At 36.5% G+C, this 11,415-nt stretch overlaps 1 protein-coding gene across 1 annotated transcript in view; it reads right to left on the bottom strand.

Annotated features, from left to right (window-relative positions):
* The window catches only part of LOC119076085 (steroid receptor seven-up, isoforms B/C), a 69,980-nt gene extending 58,780 nt beyond the window's left edge, over positions 1-11,200 (bottom strand). Inside the window, exon 1 of the mRNA XM_037182738.1 lies at positions 9,913-11,200. Within this exon, the coding sequence (XP_037038633.1) occupies positions 9,913-10,195 (283 nt within the window). The 5' untranslated portion in view covers positions 10,196-11,200. The remainder of the gene's footprint in view (positions 1-9,912) is intronic.
* Between the last annotated feature and the right edge of the window lie 215 nt (positions 11,201-11,415).

Consider the following 11,415-nt stretch of genomic DNA (forward strand, 5'->3'; position numbering starts at 1 on the left):
AACACCGATAAATATTATTAACATTTGAAGTAGAAGATTTAATGATGTGAGTTCTCTGAATGTTTTTCTATCTGTGCCCACCATCCTCCAAATGACATTCATGATTCTTACAATTCAAAATATAATTTGATTACCCACAGTAAAACGGTAACAGATGTTTACTTGTACAAGTCGTGTCACCCCGGTTCAGAGTCATAGATCCTGCAAACATTTTGAAAATGCAATGCCAAACTAATCCAATTAATAACATGGACAGAAAGAAAGCTTTGGAAATACAAACCGAAAACACACGTCAAACAAACACTCACCCCCATGAACTTATTACACCTTGTTTTCAGTGTTTTAGCAACAATTTATAATGTCTGCCATCATCGGTAAAATATGAGAAGCGGTATAAATATATGGAAAATGTGGCCGATAATATACAAAGTCTGCACAGAGAGAGAGATACTATTTATAAAATGCAAAAGTTTACGTGTCACGAAGCGCAGCTTAATGCCCACAGATACAATGGTCACATAATTCGATGGGAAACTTGATCGGTATAATCGCCAGTGCCAAGACGTGTATTGAAAGGGTTTCGGTCGCCATTATGTGTTAAATGGAAAGACATTTTTCCTTTTATTATTATGCATTGTCTAGGTATTAATATCCAGTTTTTTTCTTCTGCTGGTTGTTGTTCTCAAGTTGGTTGGACAGCAGTGTTTACCGACAACTTTTCTATGGAAATTGTATAATATCGAAACGAGACTGTTTGTTCGGGCTAAAGTTTTGAATGTTTCGTCTAGACAATAGATTAGTAAAATTCGACTCTAGCAAATTGTTTAAATGTGAATCGGCTGGGAGGATTTATTTATTTACCATGACATCAGTTAGAACAGGCCTTCATGAACTAGAGTGATTCTTTATCGATTGCATGAAATGATCGAAACTTGAGATTCCAGGATCACGAAAAAATACGTTCAATCCGAATACTTTTTCTAACTAAAAACTAGGCTGCGTTCTTTTTTTTCTAGAACCGGAAATTCGGAGGCACTATCGGGTGAAAGATCTGATCGTTAAAATGTGTAATGTCCACTTCCGAATTACGAGTTTTTTTTGGGAATTTAAAATTCTGAAAATTCCGATAACTTTGGAAGTAGCTTCGAAAAATTCCGGAAAAGATCTCAGAATTTTTCCGACAATTTCCTGAAGTGCCTGCTCCCATGATCACTAAAAAATTCTAGAATTAAGTGTCAGCCTGTAAAGTTGAAAATTTTTGTGCCAGATACGATGTAAGGCACTAGATCCACTCAACCGAAAAGAAGTTTGGACCCAAGGCTGAAGAAAGCAGTTTAAAATTTTAGAATTCAATGAGCCAGTCTGGTGTTGTTAGTTACTAAGTATTGGCTTATGTTGTAATGGCCCTCGTAGTTCGGCCCTAGATTCAATATGGTAGAAACGAGTTGTGGGGTTCAGACAAAAGCCGATTGGGTTAGTATAGTAAGTGGATTTTAACAGTGCATTTTGTTAAAAATTTATACCATGAGAAATTGGATGCATTATGTCCATTGCAAGTAATTGCTGCAAATTTCACTTGCGGAATATCTTGTTGATTGCACTCTCACCATTTGGAAGAGGATCTTTGGATACTGTTCCTTAAACATTAAATTAAGAGCCGGTCTATTGGTGCTATATGGCTGAGCATACAACTAACTTATTTAAATTGAAATGATCAGACACGCTGAAATTACTCTACCCACAAAACGATTCATTCTACACTTATATAATTTCCTCACAAGAAAACCAAAGAAGACGAAAAAAAAACTCAGAGAAAAAATCGCTTTCACATCCACTCACACACACCATCATCATCATCCGCCCATCGATATTAAAAAGTCGTGATTCTCAACCGATCATCTTTTTCGCTAACGGTTTAATTGTAAGAATTTTACAATAAAAACGATTATGAAGAATTATCGATGATTATATTGTAAGATAAAATGCTTTTTATAAATATATGAGAAAATTCGTTATGCCCATGAAAACCGTCTATTGCACAGCTCAGAAAAATGCTAATGGAAAACGATGAACGTACGAGACACATCGCTGATTTGATCGGGGATTATAAAATGGAATGTCCCTGACTCGCTAGCGATAATTTATTTTTGTTTGATGTGATCGATTTCTATGAAAATGCACCGGCAATGGCGTGTATTGCTGGGATAGATCGACTCTTCTTGTAACTAATTTTCGTTTAAAATGTTGAAAATTGCCGTTGATATATCGGTCGAATTGTTTCTGAGTCGCGCAACGGAATCACAGACTCCATAAAAACGTATGGTTACTGGTTACGCATATAAACGCATGGCAACGCATATAAACGCATGGTAACGCATATAAACGCATGGTAACGCATATAAACGCATGGTAACGCATATAAACGCATGGTTACACATATAAACGCATGGCAACGCATATAAACGCATGGTAACGCATATAAACGCATGGTAACGCATATAAACGCATGGTAAGGCATATAAACGCATGGCAACGCATAGAAACGCATACGTTTTTGATTGCCTTGCGCAACTTAGAATCTTTTTTTTTTGTCACTTATGAGATCTAGAGTATTGGTTACTATCAGATAGAGAAACGAGATCGACACTCCTCCAAAAGTTGTCACACAGAACTTTTTAACGTGAACAGGGCTATAGTCGGAACATTTGTAGTTCTTCCGCAAATTGTCTAAATGTACGACAACCTTGATAAACCAATCGGGAAATTATAATCAAAACAATCGAACCTGAAGGTCGATTCTAACAATGGATAAAAATGAATCTGCATAACTCTTCATTCATCGTCATACATTCGCGTTTCATACAGATCATAAAAAGCCTCTGAATAAAAAAAACCGGAGAAAGGTCACTGGATCTACCTCAATCGCTTACCTCATTAGCATAATTTTACCTGTTGATGGAACACAATTCCTTGCAATATTTCGGCTATCTCTCATCAACTCATCATAAAAATTCTAACAAAAAAACCAACCACCACCTTTCCACACAATGAAAACCATCACACAGTTAAATTTTGTTAAATATTTTCACCAGTCGGAACAACAGAATGAAAAGCGAATATAATGAACGTTTAGATCATTAGACGATATCCGTGTTATTTGACTCCTTTGTGTACGTACAGTACGTACAACCGAATTTGTATGTATACATTTCGTCTAAGGGTTAATTTAATTAGGTAAATTTGTGTGTTGTGCGCTAACATTTCGGTGGAAATTTGAATAAATTTCAAGTCGCGACACAACCAGAAATTGTTTTCCCTTCTCCGTCAAAGATATTGCATACACACCACTATTCGTCGGTTATGTGATTAAAATGTATGCTGCGGTGGATATATTCAACAGTGTGAGCTCCCGCTAACAATTAAACACATTCAGCTCCATGTCATTTCATCTCTCATCACTCATATCCTTTTATATCAATTTCGGTTATGACATGTGATTCAAACATTATGTAAATATTAATTTACAAAAACCCCCAAAGGTATGATGATGGTTTTAATGACTATGGTGTGTAGACACACATTTATGTGTACGAAATGATCTTTCAGTATTTCGGTGACACAGAACCAATTATTTTCGGATTAAATGTTCACATTACATTGCACTGTGCGGTTAATTGTAACACGCAGAAGGTGCTGAATTTTCGTTTACTCTCGCACACACACACAGGTTATAAACGTGAATAGGTTTTGGTGGATGTGGAATTGTGGAGAGGAACACAGAATCATCAAGATAACAGTTCACAACTTGTTTAAAAAGTAAACGCGACAAATGAGTTACGCATAATGCTGAAATTTGAAGCAAACATTTGAATCTTAAGTATTTTTCAGGGTTGTACTGGGAGATAAAAGATTTCTACACGATCAAGCACTGTAAGGCGTAAGTCTGTCTGTATGTCTTTCTGTCTTGAAATCTCTAGAAGAAACATTGTTAGAGACATTTGTATGGAGATGTTGCAGTGAGGGGCATTCACATATATATCTGATGATTCTTCGATAACTTGTTATATCATTGCCAGCGCGTCAGTACCAGAGGACATACCTTTTCCCACAACCAAATTCGAACCAAATTTTGATTTTTTTTCCTTCCTCAGCTTTGAGGTCTTTTCCAGAAACGCCATTATATCACTCTCTTGGCTAATGGGAGTTCTGTATTCCCCCAACCCAGGAGACCGATCTAGGCGATACAATGAGAAAAAGTCAAGGTTTTTGTGTTCTCGTCAGTCGTTAGCCCAGTGCCGCCTTTTCCATATGGGCCAAATGGGCAAATGCCCGTGGCGCCCGAAGTGGAGCAGAAGAAAATGGCGCCCGAGGTCCTTAAAAAAAATTTAGCTTTACTAAATGGGCGCCTATTTTTCCTATTGCCCGATGGCGCCCGAAAGCTAAAAGCGGCACTGCGTTAGCCGATAAGTCTTTTTTATGAAAAAGTGTCGATGTTCAGAAGTCTGTTCAAGCGGAAATCTTCTCTGCATGGAACTTTTCCAAATTTTCTAACGAAATCCATTCACAGAGTAACCACTGAACACGAGGTCGAATTAATAGGTCAAACGTTAAGAATCCATAATCTTTTGCAATTAAAAACTTCACTGCAAAGCCAGTTAAAAAATCTACACAAACTTAGCTCCACTTAGATACATTGACTGAACCGACCGTTGTTTCCATGTCGATAGCTTTTACGATCAGTGCACAATAAAATCATCTGAAATAGTTATAGCATATAATGTCTTAAAGAACTCTGCATGCAGTACTCTCGTCATTCAATACATTAAAGTTGCTTATTCACATTAATTGGACACAGTTCATGAGTATAAATGGATGAACGTCAAAATGCATGTTTTCAAGTGCGGCATTAAAATATCGTGCCATCCATCCATCTATCCATGGACCGGTAACGTACACACTTACACAGAAACAGATTTTTTTTGTTTTTTTGTGCAGCTCACATCATTTTCCGTTCAAGTTGAGCTTGGAGAAATTGTATTCTACTCAGATGATTATTACCCAAACGCATCGTAAATATTTCATGAAAAATGCAATTACTTTATGAAGTGTGCGGTTTTTAATATTATAATTGCCTTGGATGATTATGGGATAAGTGATATGGGCAACGGGTGTTCGAACGTTATTATTTCAGATTGGGTTGTTCAATGTGAGTCTCTTTTTTAAATTATTTTTATTCGTTCAGTCAACAAAATTATTTCTTTTAAATTGATTTCTCAAAGATTTCTACTCGACGTACAGGGAACGTCAGTAACATTTAGCCCAGAATTTGTTTCAGCTGTTTTGCAGCTGGTCCGCTCAAATAAAAACATAGGAAATGTGTCATTACTTCATTGACATGCAAACTAAACTCATTTCTCGGTGGCTTAGTGAGTAATTGTCTGGAACTTTGCATTTTGCCTTTTGTGGGACACTTGGCAAAACAAAAAGTTTTAAACAAAGACTTAATCTACTATTGTTTCTATAAGAAGACCAGCTGAAAAACAGCTGAGGCAAATTCAGATCTAAATTTCACTGGCGTCGACTGTATTAACGATCTTCTAATCTATTACTTCGTTTTGTTAATGAAAGTATTTGAATTGTAATTTCATACCGATTCGAACTTTTACAATTTTAAAGACTATCTACATTAAAGTCTAGTTTAGAGTCGGTAAATTCATTAATATATAACGGAACCTACCAGGCCCGAACTGGTCATTTGGGCTAATCGGGCAAATGCCGACACTCATTTGCTTAGTTTTACCTAAAATTCGTATGTTGACGCCTGTTCCGAGTCAAGTTTGAAGCAGAATGCCCGACGCACCTTTTGGTAACCAGTGACCCAAATGACCCAATTAGTGGTAAGTGGAAAAAAGAGTCACAAAAAATCCTTCCGTCATCCCATTAAAAATGAATCGCAAATGTGTTTTTATCGAACGACACACAGATCTACGAAATTTCATTCGGATAATTACGCGAGAATTGAAACCTTCAAAATTTCAATGTCGAATATGAAGCAGATGATGGGATGTCTTTCTTGGTGTGTTGTGTTGACAAGGTATACCAACCAAGAAAAAGGGATGTCATCTGTTATCGACAGCGTCGACAAAAATAAGCTAAAACCTCTGCTTTCTGCTCACTTTAATAGTGACATATCTGTTGAAACTAATGAAGTAGCAGATTTGGTCTCAATCTGTCAAAAATAACTCGATTCAGAGAAGTAACAGATTTCATTGTGCAAAAGATATGACTCCTACAGCGTAACTTTTGTAGATTAAAGATAACTCTCCACATAATCACACTACAGATACGTAAAAGCTCCGTCTACATAAATTGGAACGTAAAAGTTTCAGCAATTGAAACTTTAGCGAAAGACGCAGTAGAAAATCAAAAGAAAATTTCCCATTTCATCAGCTCAATTACAACGGTAACTTTCCAACTTGTGTTTTCCTTTCGATATCGTCCGTCTAATAATTTGAACATTTCAACGTTTCTGAACCGTTTAAACGATATTTGTGCTCGTTAAAAATTGCCGCAAAATTATTGACGGTTGAGGTACTTTTCCTGTATTGGATGCATTTTCATTAAAGAAATTGAGTTACAGTACAACGTTGACTGTATTTGTATGCACCATCAAGCTTGGCTACAGTCGATAAAATTGAAATGCTGAATGAATCTTTGCGGCATAGAAACTGACGGGAAATTGTTTAGAGAAAATTATAGGAAGAGAATGGCGCTCGGTCGGTTTTTATTGTTTCCTATGAATCAGTCGGTTAATGCTGATAAAAGACATATTTATCCGGCGTAAACGAAGCGAGTAAAGTACTTTACGACTGCGCCTGAAACCAGACATAACTTTAGGAATTTAATTCTTAAAAATTCCAAAAAATTCTTTAAAAATTCCTAAGTTTCTGAATTTACAAATAAACGAATTTTTAGGAATTTTTAAGAATTCGATTCCTCCAAATAGGCCCTGTCTTAGAACTGAACATAAAAACCTGATTTGAACTTGACTAGACCTGCTCCGCTACTGATATCTATGACTTAGCGTCCCTAACTCTTTAGTTTATTATAACATCAATCTGGTAAAATAATTGACAGGGACTCAAAGTTGTACAGACACTCTTCGACCCATATAAAATCTCAAATTCATTTCGAATAACAATTTCGATGTTATCTTTGAAGAAGAACCAACAAAGAAAATGACAATGCTGTGGGCACACACAATTGTCTCGTCGTCCGTACAAATTAATAAGTTTAAAATTAATGACTTTCTGGAACAGATAGAACAGTGGAAGAGAACAGAAAAAAAGTTTTGTTCCATAATCAGCATCGAATAACACCGCAATCGTGTTCATCACACCAGCACAATAAAACTCTCTGAATCGTGTAATTTTTCCTGCGCTTACGAATTTAGACGGCAAAACCGTAAATTAATTCACAAAGTGCAGTTTCGTTGCATTTAAGTGCGTTACAGTAATACAGGAAAAAAAACTTATTTATCAACGACATCAGCCACGTGAAAAGATCTTTTACGCTGATTATTACGTATGGTTAACGCTGTGAATTGAAATAGATTTTAGATTCTCCGGGTTTTATATTGTTTTGAATTTCAGAAAGACAAATTGAGCGATTCAGGTTGATTGTGTGCAGCAAAATACATTTTATGCGAGCCACTCAAGACACAACATAATGTTCAATGCGACCAAACTTGATTACATTGAAATTTGCATTCGTCTCTTTAAAACAGTTTAAATGCTGAATGCATACGCTTACCAGTTATCTTATAAACATGTAAAGGTCATTCATTACAGTGGAATAATACAACTCTGCCGGCTCTGCCGCCGTAATCTTTTTATTATTCTAATCTTCATCATAAAATCGCTGTGATATTCTTCCTACTCATCTTTTACCATTCGGAAGAAGATTTTGCTTCTTCCATTCCATTCATGCATCGTTGAATGCACAATGTCCCCGGATAAATAACTTGAAGTCAACAGAAAAAAATCCGATTTTTTCTTTGCTCCTTTTTTGTGTGTTTTTTACACACAATTTCCTCGACAATATTCCTATACTTCCCTGATTAATTGTCTTCAAAAATCAAAGCGACATAAGACATGTTTATACAAAACATAAAATCCCATCCAGAAAGAGGGTTTTTTTTCGGGGGGCTTGACATTGGGGAGGTATTTTACGATTATTACAATTTTTTCTCCTTGTTTAAGCACAGAGAATGCTATGCCAAAAGACGGAAAAGTTAAACGAAAAACGGCAGATACACAAAAAAATCTGTACCAAACCTCCACATAGTGTATGATGTAACAACACAAAGTATAAGACAAAAAAAAATAGATTTTTGTAATACATCCGAATCTGAATACTCATATTGAACATTGAGACCGTATAAGGGTTGACTATAATTTGTCGTTGTTTCTTCATGATGCAAAGCAATACCCAAATCATCCCCCTGTTTCGTTTGCTGTGACTTTAACTCACAGTTATGGTTAAAAAAAGATGTTAAATGAATGTTATAAAAGGAACATTTTTATTATGCTTTATGAACCGGATATTATGTGATCAAAAATTTATTTTTATGATTTTCATGTTTTATTGATTATGTATTGGGAGTTTTGGAGCGGCGTCGGGTGAGTGTGTGTATGCGGTTATTAAATCAATGTTGTTTAAATAAAATAATGGGATATTTTGATTTACGGGGATTATTGAGTCATTTGTGGTGTAATTTTGGTAAAAAGGGAATAGAGAGGTAAACAGTCGGTTGGTGGTTGGATATTTGATATATTTGATTGGTGTACGAGCGAGAAATTCGGTTAAAAAAAGGCCGTGTGGAACTCGCAAAATTGGGTCGTTGGAACAAGTTGAGTTTAATTGATTGAGCAAAATTATTACTTTCCGGGTCAAAACTGTATTTTATCCACGGTGTGGAATCCACACCATGCCAATATAGTGGGAAATTTGGTTAGGTTGATTTAGTTAAATGGCTAAGGCCCGTTAATTTCAGCATGTTTGTAGCGTGTCCTATTTTTCAGAAGTTTCACGATTTTTTGTTCCTCAATTTTCACTACAATTTTCCTCAGTCTCTCAAGCTTTTATTCAATTTGACTAGTTATAGGTCATTCAATCGAAATCACAGAATTGTTGCTGCATTCGATATCTTACAGTTTTGCATATGCCTGTGCATATAAACTGTGATTAGACGAATATTCATAGAAACTTAACGAAACTTCAAGTTCACGAAAAACAGGAAAACCTGTCACAAACGGCTATATTCATCTGTTATCGATAACGACGACAAAAATAATGACTAGCTCTGGGTAATATGGTCTTTTATATACTAAAATGCTTGTTAAAACAATTGAAGTACAAGATTTGAAATGAACCGATTAAAGATACTTTAATGGAAGTAATAGACCCTATAATAATACTGGTCATATGCTTTCCGTCTGTAACAGGTTAAGAGCACGTACAGCAATTATTCGTCAACATTTACTAGTTTCACGAGTTTTTGACAGTTTTAAGAAGGCTACCCATATCGCAGACATGGGTAGAGGAGAGAGATGGATAGTGAACTTTGACAGTTGTCACTTAACGAAAAACAATTTCTGTGCTCGCCCTAAGCAATGATTTTCTCCAGCCCTACGACACATTTCTCAACAAGGCAACAGAGCACCCATATTTCAACTATGAAGTAATTTGGGATTGCTTAGTGCTAACGAAATTGAATTTTCGATTTTATTCAACTCAGTTGAATTTCTATTAAATTTTCGTGGAGTTTTAACACCACTCCAGACTACTTCACTTCGTCAATTACTCTCCTTTCCTTAAACCATAAAACCAACAAAAAATGTTCCGACTCACCTTCACAAGTGAATTGTCCATAATGTTTTCCTGAGCTTTTATCACCGCACACAACACACTCTATCACCTGTGCTTTAGCATCGATTTGCGATCCACCACTCTGCGAACTATTCGCCTGCGATCCGGGCGTCGTACTCTGTTGCACCAAATCTCTGGACATTGATCCGATGCCCGGTGCGGACAGATTGGTCAATTCCTCTTTCGCCTGTATCACCGGTGCCATGTGCGACGTGGTGATTGGTTCACGCCAAGCACTTGGCGGTGGTTGTGCCACTAGTGCCATGCCTCGAGGAAAACCGAGCTCAAGTGCACTGATGTCCGAGCTGGGCGTACAGTGATTGAAGAAACCGGATGGTGCGGACGGAGATGGACAAACTATGCCACCTCCGTACGCACTTAGAGAATTGTGAGTAATAATATTGCTGGTTGGGACCCCACTGTTGGGGCCGACACTACCACAAAATTCCGTTGATTGAACTATTTTGGCAAATTGTTTTGGAACAAAGTTTTTGGAATTTTCTGTTTGTTTTGGATTGGTTTTCTGTTTGCTGTTTAAATTTTCACATAGAACATCACTCGAGATATGGGTTTGTCAAAATCCTGTTCAGTGATTCAGTAAATTGTTATCCATCACACATTCCAATTTTCACCAATAATTCATAATCCGTTCGATCACAAGAGTCTCTTCACTTGAAACTTTGTATTTTTATTGTATTTATACGAACAACGATATTATTTTAGCACACACATCGACTTTATTGCTAAATTAATTTTCATGTGCGATAACCGATTTGCCCTCGGAATGTCATTCACAAACAACGTAAATTATTACTTTCATGAGTCGAACGATGATTTCTCGAGAATAAATATTTGCACAGATGTGAAAAAACCAGCAACAACGAAAATTGATCCAATAAATAAATTTTCGTATTTTAAAAACAAATCACCACATGAAGCACCACCGCTCACTTCATATATTTCCTCTGATATATCGACAAAAAATGTTTTTTTTTCTTTTACAAAATAGTCAGACTTTAAAAAGTACAACTCATTCGCTTATACGGTTTTTGTTTAAAAAAAATCAAAATTGATGAGTCTCCATAAACTTTAATGCAAAAAAGAGTAAAGCGACACGAACTCTGACTTTAGAAAATTTTACGAAAAACCAAAGCGACAGCCGCTCAAAAGGCCTTCTAGAGCCTGACTGGATGCACAGTCAGTGCAAAAGGTACACGACCCGACCCGACCGACACGACCTGTTACAGCCCCACTCTACCTACGAGACAACTTAAACCAACTGTATATAATACTTGCTTATATCCCACTCCACTCGTACACCTCGGTTCGCTAACAAACTCCGCCTATTGATGTTAACTCCGCATTTCGCTGCTAACGGCATTCGTTGTACAAATCACGTAACATACAATCACACCGAGAATATAAAACATCTATACTATATCCACACAGGGCAATACTTGCTCTGTATGCATTGTATATGACCCG

The sequence above is a fragment of the Bradysia coprophila genome, unplaced genomic scaffold (assembly GCF_014529535.1).
Source record: "Bradysia coprophila strain Holo2 unplaced genomic scaffold, BU_Bcop_v1 contig_232, whole genome shotgun sequence".
Lineage (NCBI taxonomy): Eukaryota > Metazoa > Arthropoda > Insecta > Diptera > Sciaridae > Bradysia > Bradysia coprophila.